Raw genomic sequence first — 19,562 nt, 5'->3', positions numbered from 1 at the left:
CCACAAGCTTCCCACAAGAAGTTTGATGAATTTTGGCCCATTCCTCCTGACAGAGCTGGTGTAACTGAGTAGGCCTCCTTGCTCACACATGCTTTTTCAGTTATGCGCACAGATTTTCAATAGGATGGGGTTAGGGCTTTGTGATGGCCACTCCAATACCTTGACTTTGTTGTCCTTAAGCCGTTTTGCCACAACTTTGGAAGTATGCTTGGGGTCATTGTCCACTTGGAAGACCCATTTGCGACCAAGCTTTAACTTCCTGACTGATGTCTTGAGATGTTGCTTCAGTATATCCACATAATTTTCCTTCCTCATGAAGCTTATCTATTTTGTGAAGTGCTTCACGGTTGGGATGGTGTTCTTCGGCTTGCAAGCCTCCCCCTTTTTCCTCCAAACATAACAGTGGTCATTATGGCCAAACAGTTATATTTGTGTTTCATCAGACCAGAGGACATTTCTCCAAAAAGTACGATCTTTGTCCCTATTTTGCAGTTGCAAACCGTAGTCTGGCTTTTTTTATGGCAGTTTTTGAGCAGTGGCTTTTTCTTTTCTGAGCGGCCTTTCAGATTATGTCGATCTAGGACTCGTTTTACTGTGGATATAGATACTTATGTACCTGTTTCCTCTAGCATCTTCACAAGGTCCTTTGCTGTAGTTCTGGGATTGAGTTGCACTTTTCGCACACCAAAGTACGTTCATCTCTAGGAGACAGACCGCGTCTCCTTCCTGAGCGGTATGACGGCTGTGTGGTCCCATAGCGTTTATACTTGCGTACTATTGTTTGTACAGATGAATGTGGTACCTTCAGGCGTTTGGAAATTGCTCCCAAGGATGAACCAGACTTGTGGAGGTCTACAATTGGTTTTTTTAGGTCTTGGCTGATTTTCTTTTGATTTTCCCATGATGTCAAGCAAAGAGGCACTGAGTTTGAAGGTAGGCCTTGAAATACATCTCCAGGTACAACTCCAATTAACTCAGATTATGTCAATTAGCCTATCAGAAGCTTCTGAAGCCATGACATCATTTTCTGGAATTTTCCAAGCTGTTTAAAGGCACAGTCAACTTAGTGTATGTATACTTCTGACCCACTGGAATTGTGATACATTGAATTATAAATGAAATAATCTGTCTGTAAACAATTGTTGGAAAAATTACTTGTCATGCACAAAGTTGATGTCCCAACCGACTTGCCAAAACTATAGTTTGTTAACAGGAAATTTGAGTAGTGGTTGAAAAAACAGTTTTAATGACTCCAACCTAAGTGTATGTAAACTTCCGTCTTCAACTGTAGGTTATTAAATGATTTTAGCCTGCTCCTCTTATTATTTTGGATGTGCTTACAATCCCCTCCATGTAGGCTATATGCCCGTCATGGAACCAGTGATTAGATAACCCGGTGACACTCGTATTTAGAAACATTGAAGTTATTTTCCTGTAACAGTTGGCTTGTTTTCCATTTAATTTGATTAAAAAATCATTCCTTTTGTTAGACTACCCTTTCCCTACGATAACGAAAGCTCGTTTAACAGCAATGTGTTTAGGTTTCATGCTCATCCTGGCCAATTATTAGCCACGGAGCCTTTTCATAAAAGTTTTCAAAATGGTCTACTCGTGAGATTTTTGCTGACCTACGTTTTCAATATTCACACGTCACACAGGCCTACCGGCAGTGCATACTCCATTCGGTTTGCGTCCAACGCCATATTAAAGCTAGGCCTAGGCTATATCGTGCTTATTGAGAACATGCCTCACAGATACATTATCTGTTTTTTGTTTTTGAGGAGAAGTGCAATGCGTAAAGACCTAATACTAGTTGAAGCCAATTACAATGTTGACTGTTAACATTCCAAACCTATTGAGCAAACACAGGATTTTGTTGTTGTTGCTATCACTTGTTACTGTAGCCTATGCTATTTAATAAACTTTAGTATCAATCCACAATGGACTAGGATGAGAATATTCAGTGCCCCCAGCCAAATTGACTGTCAATAACCTACAGAACTTGAAGCAAACGCCTATGCAGTATTATTAAGCTATGGAACGCCTTGATTGGCCAGTGAGTGGCCAAGCCCTCGTCACACCTACAACTTATTTATTCATCAAAACCCAGCCCTTTCGCACTACCGCCAGCTATTGCGCTCGTAATAACGACTGTGAAAATAGCAAAGATGATTCTGACACACCCCATACCTACGACACATGTACAGCGCCAGCGCTTAGATTAACCGTCGGTTTGTTCAAATAGAGCCCTTTAATGGCGGTGTTTTTTATATCTAGTTATACAGAGACTGGATGTGCGAAGGTTTGCCAGGTGTATAACATGTTGGCTTTCTGTCACCCTTTCTCCTCTTCAGGAAACACAGCAGGGTCCAGCACAGCAGCAGCCGTCTGTCTCCACTGCCTTCCCCGCACCGCCCTCAAGTGCCAAAAGAAGTCAGTGTCTCCTTCGAGGCTAGTGTACTAAATGGCACTTTGTGGAACCGTCTCTATCTATCTGCTAGCCAACCCAGCATGTTTTCACCTAGGAAGATTAGAACATGAAAAATATAGTGCGTAGAAGAGTGTTAATAATTGAGTGGAGTGAATAACTAACTCTATTTCCTTGTTTAACTGTCAGTATAACCTTCAACCCTCTCCTCCTCTCTCTTCTCCCGTCTCCGTACGCCACAGAGTGTGAGCCGTGCTCCAGGAGACATAGTGGACTCTCCGCCACGCCGTCACTGGAAGGAGTCCGTGTTGGTGAGCGCCGAAGACCCATCGGCCCTGCGGACCAGAAGCAGCCCCTCCAGCCAGAGGAATGGGGCACACAGCGAGGAAAGGCCAGGCCCCGGGGCAGAACCAGGCCCAGCCAGGCAGCCCCACCCAGAACATCTGAACACAGGTCCAGCCTCCCGGGGCGCTAAGGGCAGCAGCTCCTCCATCCCCTACATTGACTGCAGTGATATAGATAGTGAATACGACGTGGCCAAGGGCCGGGTTACCAGGTCTCACCCTAATGAGAGCTATGGGGAGGAGGTGGCGGGCCCCCGCCGTGGCAGTATAAACGAGCGAGAACTCGCTCTGGGTAGGATGAGGTACATGGAGTCCCCTCCCTCCCCAAAACCCCCCCTCAATATGAGCCGTGCATTAGATGAGTCGGGAAACCTGTCGTTCTTCGGCGGGGGTCCGCCACGTGGCCCTCTCCATAGTACTATGATGGAGGATTTGGGGGGTCGTGGTATTGGGGATCAGCGTAGCAGCAGCCCCCTGACAGTCCGCCATATGTTAGGCTCTAAGAGCACCACGTCAAGCCCCGTTATGAGCACCTTCCACCGGACAGGTTCGCTCAGCCACGCCGATCAGAACGGCTACGGCTCCCGGCTCCCGCGCTGGGACGAACCGGGTCACGGGGGCTTTAACGCCCGGGGGGGCCCTGGGGGGCCCCGAGATGAGGGCCAGGCCCCGCCAAACTACGGCAGCTACTCACCCATCGTGGCCCGCTCGCCACACTTACAGAAGCTCCACAACATGCGTAACCGTTCCGACACTGACCCCTTCGTCCTGAGCCCGCAGCAGGCCACGTCCACGCCCTCCCACGATCCCCGACCTGTCGTCTCCCGCAACGAGCGCATGGCTGCTCTGGAGCGCCGTATGATGGCCAATGGCCTGTCTGCCCCCGGCCAGCCCAAGCCCAGCCCCTTACAGAAGCTGTACAGCCGGGGTGGCGTAGACCACATAGGGGCTGTTCAGATGATTGACGGCTCCACCAGCAGTGGCACTGAGTCCAGTGACTCTGAGACCGAGACCACCACGGGCAGCTCCAGCAGCCACCCGCTGACCTATGGTAACCCCATGGCCATGGGGGTCAACTCCTCCCCCATGCCCAGGAACAAATACTCCTTCGGTAGCCTCCAGCTGGATGAGGAGTTGGAGGAAGATGGCTGCCTTAATTTTAGTGACGAGGACGGGGCTCAGGTGTTCAGCTGTTAGGCTAGCCTTGAGAAAAGAAGTCCAGAGACCTGCCCTATAGGCAGGGTAGGGTAGCATTGGGTCTGAGAGGAGATGGGATGGTTAGCGTGGTAGATGGTGATAGCTATGCCAGTTTGTGTGGAGGGACAGATGTTGCTTAGGAGGGTTTAAGACAAGGCACTACTAACCTTCACACTCCTCTGTCGCTGTGCTGAGCATACAGTAGAGTACGCTCAACCATGAGCCAGCCTGACACTCTGTTTCCCATTGGGTCGCTCTGCCCTTTAACTGAGGGAGAGAGGGATGAAGGCTCTCTCTGTTCTCTTCTACCCTTAGGGGGTTAACCTTTCATGTCTTCTCGGATTGTATTGGTGTCTGCACACACCAGGTGGTTCTGAATTAGAGAGATTATCGTTTTCTAGTGCCAAGTCCTTTGAACAAACACTGCATGAATGAAATGCAGTGGTCGGTGAGGGTTTCAAACACCCTGATGCTCTGTAGCTGAATGTTTGGGATGTAGTCGAGGGAATTATTGTTTCACACTCCGTCTACGATGATGCATTGTAGGGTTTATTGATTGTCGGAGGGTTCCAATGCTCTGTCTAATGCCGTCTTGTGTCTTCATATAACACAGGGTGGGCAACTCCAGTCCTCGGGGGGCCTGATTGGTGTAACAGTTTTGCCCCAGCCCCAGCTGACACACCTGACTCCTATAATCAACTAATCATGATCTTCAGTTTAGAACGCAATTAGTTGAATCAGCTGTGTTTGCTAGGGATGGGGAGAAAAGTGTGACATCACTCCCGCCCGAGGACTGGAGTCGCCCATCGCTGATATAACATCCATTCTGTAAATTGACAATGTGTTGTTGTTTGATAGCATGTCGATGGGGGAGTTGGTTTACGTTTTATACGGTACTGTATATGCACTTGTATTGCTTTTGTAATCGTTATGATCGTATCTGTAGACTTTTGTGATGGATTGGTTCGTGTTGAGTATACTGTGCCTAGAATTAGAGGAGACAGACAGGCAGTTTCCTTGTAATGTTCTGTGTTGATGTTCTATGTCTGATTAATTGTTGATATTTAGGGAGTTGCTTAGGAGGGCACAATAGTATTGACTATAGACGTGGGTTTTGCTTGTACTGTACATGCGGTCGATATCTAATTGGTGTCCGTAGTGAGAGAAGTCGGCCATGTCTTTGTTTGGTGCTGAGAAAGCTTCCAGTTCAGCTGCAGCACGTCCCAACTCTTCAATTCATATTCACTATGTTTACAGTAACCCTGTGTTCTGTACAAATACTCAACGGATTGAAATTCAGCTAACTACTGTTGACTGTGTGTGTGAATATATATATACATATACATACATGTATATATATATATATATACAAACGGAGCAACAATAATTTGAACATCCGTTTTATCGAAGGAACGTTATTTTAAGACTTGACATACCAGCAGATATCCATACCCACTTAGTACTACTGGACAGTGCTGGTACTGGTTGTCCAGAAAAGCAATTCTCTGTGGGTTTTAGGCATGTTTTATTAGACCTAAGAGAGTGTGTTTGAGTGTGTGTGTGTGAGACCTCAGGTGTTGGTGGTATAATATGGCTCTGATGCCCACTGTTGGCATCTCTTCTTCTCCTTGTCTACCTAAACATCTCTTGTAAGCGTTCATTCTCTATTGTTCAGCGAACTCCAGGGGTATACTTATCTCACTGATTTGTTCTTTTCCTCCAGCATTACAAAGGTAGCCATTTTTCCCTAACAAAATTACTCTGCACTTTTGTGTTTTATTTGTTTTCTTGCTGTCCCCGATATTTTTTTCTTCTTTTTGCTTCATTCTCCTTGTCATTTGTTTGCAGTGTATAATTTTGATTAAGGATTTATTGACCTTATATCACAATGCTTTTAATTTTTTATTTTTTTATTTCCCGAATTTCCTTGTCCAATTTGAAACACTGTTCTGTCAGCATGCAACACTTAAGGGGTTAAATCTCACCTTGTCTCTATTTCCCTGCTCTGAAAGCATGTGAACCTGTTCCTGTACTGTCCTGATGTCTTGCTGTTCTGTAACTGACTGTGTGAAGAGAAAAGGGGTTCAACTGGGTCTCCTTTACTGCAGTGGTCCCGGTGACTGTCAGCAGAGAGTACAGAGGACTAGAATGTAGGACTGGGGAGTTGAGAAATGACTCTGTTCAGGATGACAGGAACCAGGGAATACGCTGGGAACACGGAGGCAGGTTTCAGTATGTGCTGCATGTTATGTGTCTGAAAGGCAATTTAAGGGCAGCGTCTCAGTCTCTCAGCTCATCCGTCAATGCCACGGGCTTCTGCTAGTCTAGGATCTTTGAGACTCTTCTAGGCTTGGGCTTTATCCACGTGTACAGAGTATTTATTATCTATTGTGTCGTTTTATGATATTGGTCCTATTTATTAACATGGTCCAAAATGAATATAAACTGTAAATAATAACACAATGTTGTTTTTACCTGATTCATTGATGACTTCCAGGTTAAGTGTGAGAGGGAACAGTGTGAGAGTAGTGCTGGTCGCTGGATCACTGCAGGCAAGGAGAACCCTGTCAGGTACACCAAGCACTGTCTTATGGCTCTGTGGCGTTGGGCTGTTGCACACGGCTGATATTTCGGGTCATGATTTGTATTCGATACCAACACATTCACTACACCTACTCTATAGTAATATAATATAGTAATATATTGTGTGCCAGGTTTAAATTCATGGCTCTATAGGCCAGGCTTGTGTGTGTGTGCTAGTCTCGACCGCGCTTGGTTCCATTGCATGTCCAAGAAGCTAACCCAGGGCTCAGGCATGATGTTGATGCTTTCTTGCCCTGGCTGTTTCACGATGTATGTACCCTCACCTCACTCCTACCTGCTGTAACATTTCACCAGGTAGATATCACTCACATCAGACAAGCCAGTAGCACTTTCAGCAGCAAGGTATAATTTGATCCATCTGAGACGACAATGTGCATTACGTTACGATGATTACTGCTCACCCATTAAACTTTGATTTAAGTTCAATTTTACAACGAGTGGACACAAAATGCTTCTTCTGCAGATTGTGCTGCTCCTACAATTGACACAATTGATTTGTATAATATAGCTTGAGTGTACAATCGGTATGCTCCCTCTAAAGCAACTGACTGTCTTAATAAAGTATTAGCAAAGTGGTATCCGTAGTAATACTGCAATAGAGAGATTATTCTGGGAAGCTCTTTGTGCACTGTGACATCTACAGGTACTATTAGACAAGTCCCAGAATATGCTTGTTGTAAATTCCAACTTGACTTGTTTCTCTTTCCCTCTTTCTCTCACTCACTCGATCTCTTTACTCACTTCCGTCACACACTGTTTGCTACGGTCTCGTGTTGATGTTGCTTTGACACTCACTGGGCTCTGATACTGATTTTACCGGATCTTCTCTTTTTCCCGGGAGACTTTCTACACTTTTTAACCTTGTATACGGTTGTGCACTAGTGTCAATAAAGTTGACCTTTATGAAGTGGGACTCCGGAATCTTCTTTTATAAAGACCACCCCCCCGACATTGTCTCGTGACTGTTTTTAGACCCTAGTCCCATCCTCATCCTCCTGTGCTGTCGTAGATGTAGCGTAGCTCTGTTAAATGTGTGTGTGTGTGTTTATAGTGTGTGTTTTTTTTAATATACACTCATTTGTGTGTCTCGTGGCTGTGTTCATGTAGTCCGTGTTTGGTATTCCCGTGGTGCTTGTTGTCACAGCTGTCCCCTCCATTGTAGAATGTAGTATCGTGGCGTCTGTAAGGTGTTCACCAGAGATGTTGCTGGTTTAATCATTGTTCTGTCCATGCCAACGTGGTGCTATCAGAGGACAGGAGACGGTAGTGGGCAAGTATGCAATCAAGTGTCCCTAGTGAACATCCTAGTGGAAGTGTAGTTGATTTAGGTAATCGATTCCAGTCATTCATAATACTGTATTCAACCCAACAGCAGCGTAATCCTGATGGTATCATGCTGAAATGGCAGACATTACAGAGAGAGAAGAGCACTAGAGCTGTCTGGGCAGCAGAGTGAGTCATGGGTGACTCTTGTCTGGATGCAAGTAGCTACAGTAACTAGCTACAGGCAAGGCACATCCCCCAATTTAGCTCTCATTATTATCCCTGGGACAATACTATAAGATGTATATGACTGTAATTGAACTTGTTCGTCTCTAACTCTTCCTCATTTCTCATCCCCCTCTCCTTCGCTACAGCAGGAGTGGTGTCCAACAGCCCCCATCTCTCCGCCTCCTCCGGTAACTCCCAGGGCATGGTCAATGGTCAGAAGCCGGTCGAGCTCTGTGGTCACAGTCCGGACGGTCGGCAGCCCTCCCCCCTTACCAGCCCCCTGCTCAACGATGCCGGAAGCGTGCGCACCGACGATGAAGACGAGGTTCGGAGGAAGGTTTGTGGTCCAGAGAGGGCCCCCGTTAAAGGATTAGAACTAGAGAGGGATTGTTGTCAGTTGCTGTGTGGACGTCGTTGTGGATTTAAATCTCCAGTTAGCATAACCAGCTTCAAAGAGGCTACAGTCACATAGTACCTAAAATAGCAGAGGACCCAGATTACCTGGCCTAAATAACTACCCACAGGGACCAGTGTTGTGAACACTGTACAAAATGTGATGTACTGTAACTGGGCTACATGTCTTAACACTGGAATTGATGACACAAAATGTGAAAAAAAATACCCAAGACACAGTCTACAGCTTACTGTGTTGTCTCTGCTCAGTTTAACACTCTGTCCTCTTCCTTTCACAGAGATTCCCCACCGACAAGGCCTACTTTATTGCCAAGGAGCTGCTGACCACAGAGAGAACCTATCTGAAGGACCTGGAGGTCGTGACTGTGGTGAGGCCCATCACCAGATAGAGTCTTCCGCTCTCTCAGGGACTCAACACTGACCTTTTGTTTATTTTCTCCCATCCTCCGGGCAGAAAACATTGATTATTCCGGCTAGCTGCTTTACAAAAGAGCATATGGCAAACACACAGGGATCCATGCAGTGGGGGTGGGAGATGTTTTTTGGCAGGTGGGGGAAATACTCTGAGAATGCTATGAAATGTATTCATCTGTTTATCTCACCCAAGGCTGTAAATATACAGTGCAATGAGATCCACGGCCTTGAATGTCCCTGCGTAACGTTGGGCTGACATCCTATTTTAGTCATTTCCTTTTGGCTCCCACCGCCTCTGTACAGACAAACATATGGACGCATTTTTGTTTGTCTCTCAAGGGAGACGTAAAAGAAAACAGGACATTAAAAGAAAGGCACATCTCCTTCCAGTGTATTGCAATCAGTGAAGGAAGTTGCTGTGAGTGTTGGTGTCACGTTTTAATTCGTCGTATGTGCGGGATACACATGGTATACATGGTATACACCATCCAATGAAATGCTTACTTGCAGGTTCCTTCTCCACAATGCAACAGCAGTACGAAACGATAAAAGATAATAATATGAACATAAAGTAAATGGCTCAGTAGAATAAAATAAACGTTTTAGAATAAGTATAATACAGCCACAATTTATAGTCCAATATTTACACGTCTTTTGGGGAAGGGGGGGTTGAGCGGCATGTGTTTTAGTCGTGCGGGGTATGGAGTCAGTATTCAGTATTCACCCTGTGAACATCATCTGGTTGTAGCAGTGTTCACAGCTATGGAAACGGAGACTGCAGAACCACTCTCTTCTCTCGCTGTTTATATGGGCCGCCACCGCTTCTTGTCTTCTCTGATGTTTCGAGAAGCCTTTTACACTTCTCATAAACATTTGCCTTGGCTGCTCTTTCTCTTTCGGTCACTCTGTCTCTCTCTTCTCGCTTTCTCATTCTTTCTCTCTTTTTTTTTTTTCTCCCTCCCCCTCTCCACCCTCCCCCATTGGCTGGTGTTGTTAAGTCATCTGAGAAACAGCTGCTGCCTGCTGTCTGCTTCCCAAGGCCTTTCAGCAGCACCCTGCTTTACCTCCTCTAAACCCTGTTCCTCTCCTGTCTACACTGCCTTCATACAGTATTCACACCTCTTGACAAATTTTCACATTTTGTTGTCTTACAGCCTGATTTTAAAATGTATTAAATTGAGATTTTGTGTCACTGGCCTACGCACAAAACCACAAAAAACAGGGATGTTTTCAAATGTCTCACAAAGAAGGGCACCTATTGGTAGGTGGGTAACAAAAATGTAAACAATCTGACGTTGAATATCCTTTTGAGCGTAGTGAAGTTATTAATTACACTTTGGATGTTGTATCAATACACCCAGTCACCACAAAGATACAGGCGTCCTTCCTAACTCAGTTGCCGGAGAGAAAGGAAACCACTCAGGTATTTCACCATGAGGCCAATGGTGACTATAAAGCAGAAAACTGAGGATGGAGCAATAACATTGTAGTTACTCCACAATATAAATAACAGAGTGAAAAGAAGGAAGCCTGTACATAATAAAAATATTCCAAATCATGCATCCTGTGCCAAATAAATTGACTTTTTGTGCTGAATACAAACATTATGTTTGGGGCCAACACAACACATCACTGAGTACCACTCTCTTCATATTTTCAAGCATGGTGGTGGCTGCATCATGTTATGGGTATGCTTATCATAGGCAAGGACTAGTTAGAGTTTTGGGATAAAAAGAAATGAAATGGAGCTAAGCACAGGCGAAAACCTGGTTGTCTGCTTTCCAACAGACACTGGGAGACAAATTCACCTTTCAGCAGGACAATTACCTAAAATACAAGGCCAAATATACACTGCCTTCAAAAGGTATTCATGCCCCTTGACTTATTGCTCATTTTGTTACACCCTGAATTCAAAATGTATTAAATTGATTACTTTTTCACATTCATCTACACACAATACCCCAAAATGAAAAAGTGAAACCATGTTTTAGACATTTTGTACACGTATTGAAAATAAAATACAGACATATCTAATTTACATAAGTATTCACACCCCAGTCAATACAGTCAATGACAGAATCACTTTTGGCAGTGATTACAGCTGTGAGTCTTTCTGGGTAAGTCTCTGAGACTGGATTGTACAATATTTGCCATTATTTTATTTTTTTATTCTTCAAGCTCTGTCAAATTGGTTGTTGATCACTGCTAGACAACCATTTTCAGGTCTTGCCATATATTTTCAAGCAGATTTAAGTCAAAACTGTAACTCAACCACTCAGGAACATTCAACATTTCTTGGTAAGAAACTCCAGTGTAGATGTGGCCTTGTGTTTTAAGTTATTGCCCTGCTGAAAGGTGAATAGATGTCCCAGTGTCTGGTGGAAAGCAGACTGAACTAGGTTTTCCTCTAGTATTTTGCCTGTGCTCAGCATCATTCCATTTATTTGTTATCCTGTAAAGCTCCTAATTCCTTAATGATTACAAGCATACCCAAAACATGATGCAGCCACCACTGTGCTTGAAATTATGTAGAGTGGTTCTAAGTAATGTTTGGGCAAATCCAAAACGCATAACACAAAAGTGAATTGTTTGACACATTTATTTTGCAGTATTACTTTAGTGCCTAGTTGCAAACAGGATGCATGTTTTAAAATATTTTTATTCTGTACAGGCTCCACTTTTTTCACTCTTTTTAAATTAGTTTTGTTTTGTGGAGTAACTGCAATGTTGCTGATCCATCCTCAATTTTCTCCTATCACAGCCATTACACTCTGTAACTGTTTTAAAGTCACCATTAGTCACCAAATCCCTGAGTGGTTTCCTTCCCGTCTAGCCACTGAGTTAGGAAGGACACCTGAATCTTTGTAGTGACTGGGTGTATTGATACATCATCTAAAGTGTAACTAATAACTTCACCATGCTCAAAGGGATATTCAATGTCTGCATTATAATTTTTACCCATCTAGCAAGAGGTGCCTTTCTTTGCGAGGCATTGGAAAACCTCCCTGGTCTTTGTGGTTGAATCTGTGTTTGAAATTCAATGCTCGACTGAGGGACCTTACTGATCATTTTGTGTGTGGGAGAACAGATATGAGGTAGTCATTCGAAGATCATCCAATTTATTATATGACTTGTTAAGCACATTTTTACTCCTGAACTTATGTAGGCTTGCCATAACAAAGGGGTTAATTTAAGACATTTCAGCTTTTAATTTTTAATTAATTTGTTAAAAATTCAAAAAACATAATTCCACTTTGACATTATGATATATGAATATATTTTAAATTCAGGCTGTAACACAATAAAATGTCGAAGTCAAGGGGTGTAAATACTTACTGAAGCAACTGGAGTTGCTTACCAAGATGACATTGGATGTTCCTTAGTGACCTAGTTATAGTTTTCACTTAAATCGTCTTGAAAATCTATAAGACTTGGAAATGGCTGTCTGGCAAAGTTAACAACCAACTTGACAGAGTTTGAATAATTTCTTTAAAGAATAAGGGCAGTTATTGTACAATTCAGGTGGTCAAAGCTTTTAGAGCCTTACCCAGAAAGACTCACAGCTGTAGTCACTGCCAAAGGTGATTCTAACATGTATTGATTGACTCAGGGGGTTGAATACTTATCTAATTACGATATATTTGTTTTTTTTTAACATCCATTCATTTAAAAATATATATAAATTCTTCCACTTTGACATTACAGAGTATTTTGTCTAGATCGTTGTCAATTAAATCCATTTTAATCCCACTTTGTAACAAAACAAAATGTGGATAAAGTCAAGGGGTGTGAATATTTTTGCATTACTTTTGACCAGAACACTATGGGTGTATATATAGTGCACTATATTGGGAATAAGGTGTCATATGGGATGCAAACCAGCTAAACCACCCCCCCACCACCTCCAACTCCACCACTCCAAACCACATCAGGCTATAGCTTCCCTTTTAATCTGATCAGGTAGCCTTTAATGAAAGACTCCCCCTGGGTCTTGTCAGGAATGATGGGCTATTGATTCCTCCATTTCCTCCATTCATCTCCAGGTCGATTCCTCCATTCATCTACAGGTCGTTAAAGGATTTGGTGGAAGTCATGAGGCCAATGTGATTGTTGCTAAACAATAGCACAGAGGTCTTTTGGCAGCAGCACATCAGGCAGATTCTAATGCAATCCAAGCAGATGGGCTCCTAATTCACGAGAAACACTGTATTTCACCTCATTAGATTGCAAGTCCTCTTTTGGCTACTGGCAATTGAGAATGTCACGATTTGCACAATAAAGAGTGTGCTCTAATGCAGAACTCTCTCTCTCTCTGTGTGTGTGTGTCTGTCATCCCAGTCTTTTCAGAACTTGGTGGGTAAAGATGAAGCTGCACCGGACTCCCTGAAGAGCACCATCTTCTCCAACTTTGACCCTCTGTACAAGTTCCACTCCGGCTTCCTCAGAGAGGTGGAGCAGAGACTGGCTCTATGGTGAGATGGCATGAAAGGCCTTGTACCTCACTGGATGACTATAATCCATCACAATGATACATCTCTTTTATAGTTCAGGTCATTTTTTTATTAAAATGCCAGTGCACTTAGCCTCGTTTTGTGTAAGGTCCCCTTAGAGTAAGAACACAGTTGGGGTTTGTCATTGTGAACTGGGCTCATTGATCCCGGGGCCTGGTCTTTGTCTAATGAGCGGTATTGACATTCCGTCTGGGAGGCCTCATCGCAGAGACGCACCTCCTCCCGTGGATGACCTGGGGAGCTGGGGTTGCTATGGCAACGGTCGCGCTGCATCAAGCCACTACTTCTAGCCTGTGGGTTTTTCCACTGTCTGCTCCTCTTAATGATGTGGTCCTTACATCAGAGCTCCCCCATGGTGGCACAGAGAGGGCCTGGCTGGCAGACGGTCACTGTTGCAGACTTCATACTGTAGTGATCAGCATCACATGTCCAGACGTACTACAAGACCAAATGAGAGCGAAAGGGACCTCCACGCAAGATCTGACTGTGTTTTCTCTCAAAACATGGCTAAAGCCCCAAAGGCAAATCAGCAGACCGAATACAGAGCACAGATGCATGTAGCTGGCTATCTTGTTTTACATATTCAAATGTTATTTTAGCCCTCTCCTGACTGTTGACCTTTGATTTAGATCTGGTAGAGGGTTTTGTCAGTGAAAGAGGGGTTGTATCTCAAAGGCATAACATTCAAAATGTCCTCTTTGGGCTTGTACTACCCACTCCAGAACGTATTGGTTCGTATTTTGAATGAACGAGCGTGGAGAAAGGTCAGTCTGCTTGGTGCTATATCTAGCTGTCAACTGCAATTCATGCTCAAGGTAGACACCTGCTTGCGGTTTTCAGCGGTGCAGTCAAACGCCATTTAAATGTCCTTGCATGAGTGTTGGAGCTCACATGAATATGAAATATGGCTTTAAGAGTCTTAAGTGCTTCACATTCCTCTGCTGTCCACAGCAGAAATCTCTCAGCACAAACCCTAGCATGAAACTGTTCCAGAGAGAAGAAGTTGCTAGTGTTTTATTTTTTTATAGGGAAGGGCGCTCCAATGCCCACATTAAAGGAGATTACCAGCGCATCGGTGATGTCATGCTGAAGAATCTACAGGGCCTGAAGGTATTGGCTGCTTTTTCTTGCACTTTATATCAAATTCACTTTGTATCTGCACCATGACCAATGTATGCTGACTTGTACAAACTGTCGTACAGCTCCAGGGGCGTTGTTTTGCGGCTGACCCTGTGCTGCCCGTAGCCTGTTGTGTGTGTGTGTGTGTGTGTGTGCAAATGGCCAATAAAGATCTATTCTACTCAACCCTACTTTATTGTAGCCGCTGACTGCCCACCTCCAGAAGCACTCGGAGGCCCTGGTGGAGCTGGAGAAGGCATGCCGGGGCTCCCGGCGGCTGGAGGTGCTGGTCCGGGACTTTGAGCTGCAGAAGGTGTGCTACATCCCTCTCAACGTGTTCATCCTCAGGCCCCTGCACCGCCTCTTGCATTACAAGCAGATCCTGGAGCGTCTGTGCAAACACTACCCCCCCACACACGTGGATTTCAGGGACTGCAGAGGTAACTGTTACTGTTCTGTAGCCGTCAGGGGCTCTCTGAGGCCGGGCTAGCTTAGGGAGCCCCCCTGGTGCAGTTGAGGTCTATGACATCACAGACTGAGCGTTGCTGTGTCCTCTCCTGTAGCCGCGCTAGCGGACGTGTCAGAGGTGGTGGCCCAGCTCCACGGCAGCATGATCAAGATGGAGAACTTCCAGAAGCTTCTGGAGCTTAAGAAGGATTTGATTGGCATCGACAGTCTAGTCACTCCAGGGCGGGTGAGTTCAAGTAGGGATCTGGATGCGTCCCTGAAGGCACCCTATTCCCTATATAGTGCAAAAGTAGTGCACTATGTAAGGAATAGGGTGCCATTTTGGACGGAATCCCATATCAACATTTTGTATGTGAGAGTAGCCAGTTTGAAAAACTCATTTGTTTTTATCAGTTTTTATCTTTCCCTGAGATGTTGTGATGGAATTTGTTGTGATTGGTGTTTTTCAGGAGTTCATCCGGCTAGGCTGCCTCAGCAAGCTGTCTGGCAAAGGCCTCCAGCAACGAATGTTTTTCCTGGTAATGTCTGCAATGCATCTGAGATGTCATCCTGAATGAGTTATTAAACAGATTATTCAGTCGAGTGATCTCACAAGATAGACGGCTGTGGAAAGTAGAGCCCTGTGTTTAACCTCCTCGGTATGAATGACTTTGTACAAAATGCCTCAAAGACGACGGCTTCCTTATCTTTCTATGCAGCTGTTTACTGTTTTTGAGCCAGTGTCCCTATTCGTTATTGTAGGGCATCTAATTGAGACCACGACTCATCCGAATCATGATTCGTGTTAGAACAGCTTGAATGTTATCTAGTGCCGCTGCAACAGGCGTATGCCCAACACAGCCAATGTATTCACCAAGCCACAGACAATCGTTCAGTGTTCTTTTTGTGTGAAGTCAATAAGTGAGGTTGGTGTGGCTATTAATAAACCGTTAATGATTGCCTTCACTTTTCTCTTGTCTCTCTGGTGACAGTTCAATGACGTCCTCTTGTATACGAGTCGAGGGATGACGGCGACGAACCAGTTCAAAGTGCATGGGCAGCTCCCTCTCCATGACATGACAGTAAGTTGACTCTCTTCTTTCACCTTTTCTTAACCCCCCTTGTGCCCTGGCGTGGAGTGCAGCACAGTAGAGTACAGTAGCTGTCACAAGTTTGTAATTACTTGCTGTAAATAAACTAGCGTGCTGTGCCACAGTAACTCCCCTACCATCTGTGTCTCTCTTTAATTCCCCCTCTGTCGCTCTCTCCCTGTCCCCCTTTTTCTCTCTCTCTCACACACACGCAGTCCCTCTCCCACAAGCAGATTTGTTCCTCTCATGCCCCATGTGTTGACTGGCTGTGTCTGTGTGTCCCCAGATCCGGGAGAGCGAGGACGAGTGGGGTGTGCCTCACGCCTTCACTCTGGTTGGGCAGCGTCAGTCAGTGGTGGTAGCAGCTAGGTGAGTCTGTGGTCCGAATGCCGAACGAGCTGGACTATTGGGTAGTCGTTCGACAGATGCCAGACAACAGTATGTGTACAGGGATGTGTGTTTTCATGTTTGCCGTGGTATGAATAAAGTGGTCGGTATTCAGAATACAGTGGTTGGTGAATCGGCAGGCGACCGGTAAACTCAGCAGTTGACAATAAGGCATTTGAATAATCACAAAGGCACGTTCATTATTTATACAGCACACTTGGTCATAGAAATAACCACATGAAATATTTATTAGGTGAAGCCCAGCACTGGTGGAAGAAAATGCATTACCTTTTCTGTCCATTTCTCTCCCTCTTTCTCTCTCATTCTCCCCCCCCCCCATCCAGTTCCCTGTCAGAGATGGAGAAGTGGATGGAGGACATTAAGATGGCCATTGACTTGGCAGAGACCAGCAACGGCCACACGGCTGACCTGCTGGCCAGAAGTCTGACTGATAACAGTAAGTTGATACTGCAGTACACAGACTCTAGAGCATGGGCACTGGGCCTGCCGTAGGGGACAACTAGCAGTGTCTGGAGAATCATCCGACCCCGCGCGTTAATGAGTTATCGCTGAGTTCTCCCCATACTGTTCCCTCATTGCACGGACAGTTGCTACTCTTCTAGAATCTTCAGAGGCAGATTGGGCCAACCTATACATCCGAAATGAGCTTGAATAGCTCAAATACAATGCTTCAAAATGTATGGTTTATAAAGTCTTGATTTAAATTATTTTTCTAATTTCCTACAGCCTGTCTGCATGTATTTACAAACCTAGCCACTATGAAGTATTGTGCTACTATTTATCTCATCAGGTTTTACAGTAGGATCCGTCTTCCCACGTTGTCGCCGTGTGTATGTGGAATTAACCGCTTCCTGAATTTCCCAGAATCCACAACAGAGGACTCCTGTGCGGAGGCGGAGTCTGAGGACGACCTGATGGCGTCACGCACCTCCCTGGAGAGGCAGGCCCCTCACCGTGGTAACACCACGGTGCACGTGTGCTGGCACAGGAACACCAGCGTGTCCATGGTGGACTTTAGCATAGCTGTGGAGGTACCACAACCAGTCCTAACCTGTCCTGCCCTCCCCTCCCCCATCTCTCTCTCACTCACTATGTATCTGAGTGTGTATCTGTTTCCTCTCCTTATTGAATGTGCTTCTCTCCCCTGGGAACAATGTCCTCCTGTGCCACCCTCTCTCTCTGTCCTGTGCTATTTAGACATTAGATTACCTCAGTGCTTTGTCCCCAAGCTGTTGGCACTGTCTCGTCTGTGAACTGCTACATAGGACACTCGGCAGGATGTCATCAACGTTTTTCGGTCTTGAACAGCACATCTCAGTGCAGCTGAGACGGCATCTTTCAAGCATTTTATTTTCTCTGTTATGTTGTATACTGAGCCCAGAGCAAGACCAGACTTTAGCATGAGGTGGGTGCACTGACAGGACACTGTTCTCATCTTGCCCTCTGTGGCTAACTGTTCCAGTGTGGTTTTCTTATCTAATCTCTACTGTGGATGTCCCGTGTGGTTTTGTGCTCCTTTTTTCTCTCCTTCAGAGCCGTACCTGGACTCACCGTTAGTCCCCCCCTCCCCCCTCCGTGTTTAGCCCTTGCAGTGCATGTGTGTTTACACCTACTCAGTCTTTGTGTCTCTGTCCTCTCCTCCCTCCCCCTCTCTCTTTTCTGTCTGTCTCTTCTGTTTGTCCGTCTGCCTGTCCTCCGTGGTAGAGGACCCTAGTCCAGTCAGTGACTCAGAGGCCTCCCTCTCGGGGCCCGGCAGTGGCCAGGGACCAGTGCCTCTGTCTCTTATCTGCTGGTATCGAGTTCACAGCCTCTCCTTTAGTGATTCCTGCAGGAGTCTAGAGGTAAAGGAGCCAGGGAGAGAGGAGAGGCCTCCCCATCGCATTGTAGCATTACTGTCATATACTAGCACCTTGTATCTTCTTTGAGGTCATTGGTGAAAAGTAGAATGCTTTTGTGTAACACTTTTCACCTGTAAAGACCTACGATGAACTAAAATAAGTTGGTGGAAGCCTAAAATGATGGCTCAGTTTACAGTAAATGCTTTATATTGCCACTAGATGGCAGTTGTTTACAGTGACCATAGAGGTCACTGTTAGTTCAGTGACTTTAAACTGTTGCTGGATGGACCCCAGGATAGACACTGTCTGTTTATAGCTGTACTTACCTCCTTTAAACCACTGAAGTGAACAGAGGCCTCAGGCTTAATTACAGTGGGTTTATTTTCAGAGCTTACAGTGCAGCACACACTATTCCTTACGCACTAACATACAGTGCCTTCAGACAATATTCGTTCCTCTTGTCTTATTCAACATTCTGTTTTGTTCTTTCTTCTCACACATCTACACACAATAACCCATAATGACAAAGTCAAAACATGTTTTTAGAAATGAATGCAAATTTATTGAAAATTAAATACAGAAATATCTCATTTACATAAGTATTCACACCCCTGAGTCAATACATGTTGGAATCACCTTTGGCAGTGATTTAAAGCTGTGAGTCTTTCTGGGTAAGTCGAGAAGTGCTTTGCACACCTGGATTGTATAATATTTGCACATTTATTCTTTTAACAATTCATCAAGATCTGTTGGTTGTTGATCATTGCTAAACAGACATTTTCAAGTCTTACCAAAGATTTTCAAGCCGATTTTAAGTCAAAACTGCAACTAGGCCACTCAGGAATATTCAACATCATCTTGGTAAGCAACTCCAGTGTATATTTGGCCTTGTGTTTTAGGTTATTATCCTGCTGAAAGGTGAATTTGTCTCCCAGTGTCTGTTGGAAAGCAAACTGAACCACATTTTTCTCTAGGATTTTGCCTGTGTTTAGCTCTATTCCTTTTCTTTTTATCCTATAAAACTCCCTAGTCCATGCCAATGACAAGCATACCCATAACATGATGTAGCCACCACCATGCTTGGAAATATGAAGAGTGGTACTGAGTGATGTGTTGTGTTGGATTTGCCCCAAGCTTTGTATTCAGGACAAAAAGTTAATTTCTTTGCCACATGTCTTGCAGTTTGCCCTGTTGCAAACAGGATGCATGTATTAGAATATTTGTATTCTGTGCAGGCTTCCTTCTTTTCACTCTGT

The 19,562-nt window shown here is 44.8% G+C and overlaps 1 protein-coding gene across 5 annotated transcripts in view; it reads left to right on the top strand.

The window, feature by feature from the left end:
- LOC112236979 (FERM, ARHGEF and pleckstrin domain-containing protein 1) overlaps nt 1-19,562 on the top strand; it is an 81,811-nt gene that overhangs the window by 58,490 nt on the left and 3,759 nt on the right. For 2 of the 5 annotated variants that reach the window (XM_024405616.2, XM_024405599.2), the window contains exons 12-24: nt 2,355-2,451; nt 2,671-2,881; nt 8,211-8,401; nt 8,757-8,846; nt 13,231-13,364; nt 14,432-14,513; nt 14,725-14,962; nt 15,086-15,216; nt 15,440-15,508; nt 15,962-16,051; nt 16,347-16,429; nt 16,792-16,904; nt 17,333-17,499. In XM_024405616.2, coding sequence (XP_024261384.1) covers nt 2,355-2,451; nt 2,671-2,881; nt 8,211-8,401; nt 8,757-8,846; nt 13,231-13,364; nt 14,432-14,513; nt 14,725-14,962; nt 15,086-15,216; nt 15,440-15,508; nt 15,962-16,051; nt 16,347-16,429; nt 16,792-16,904; nt 17,333-17,499 — 1,696 coding nt within the window. The remainder of the gene's footprint in view (nt 1-2,354; nt 2,452-2,670; nt 2,882-8,210; nt 8,402-8,756; nt 8,847-13,230; nt 13,365-14,431; nt 14,514-14,724; nt 14,963-15,085; nt 15,217-15,439; nt 15,509-15,961; nt 16,052-16,346; nt 16,430-16,791; nt 16,905-17,332; nt 17,500-19,562) is intronic. The other 3 variants (XM_024405621.2, XM_024405607.2, XM_024405629.2) reach the window with 3 other exon arrangements.

Source organism: Oncorhynchus tshawytscha, linkage group LG03 (genome assembly GCF_018296145.1).
Source record: "Oncorhynchus tshawytscha isolate Ot180627B linkage group LG03, Otsh_v2.0, whole genome shotgun sequence".
In the NCBI taxonomy this organism is placed as follows: Eukaryota; Metazoa; Chordata; class Actinopteri; order Salmoniformes; family Salmonidae; genus Oncorhynchus; species Oncorhynchus tshawytscha.
This window is presented reverse-complemented; position numbering and strand designations above follow the sequence as displayed.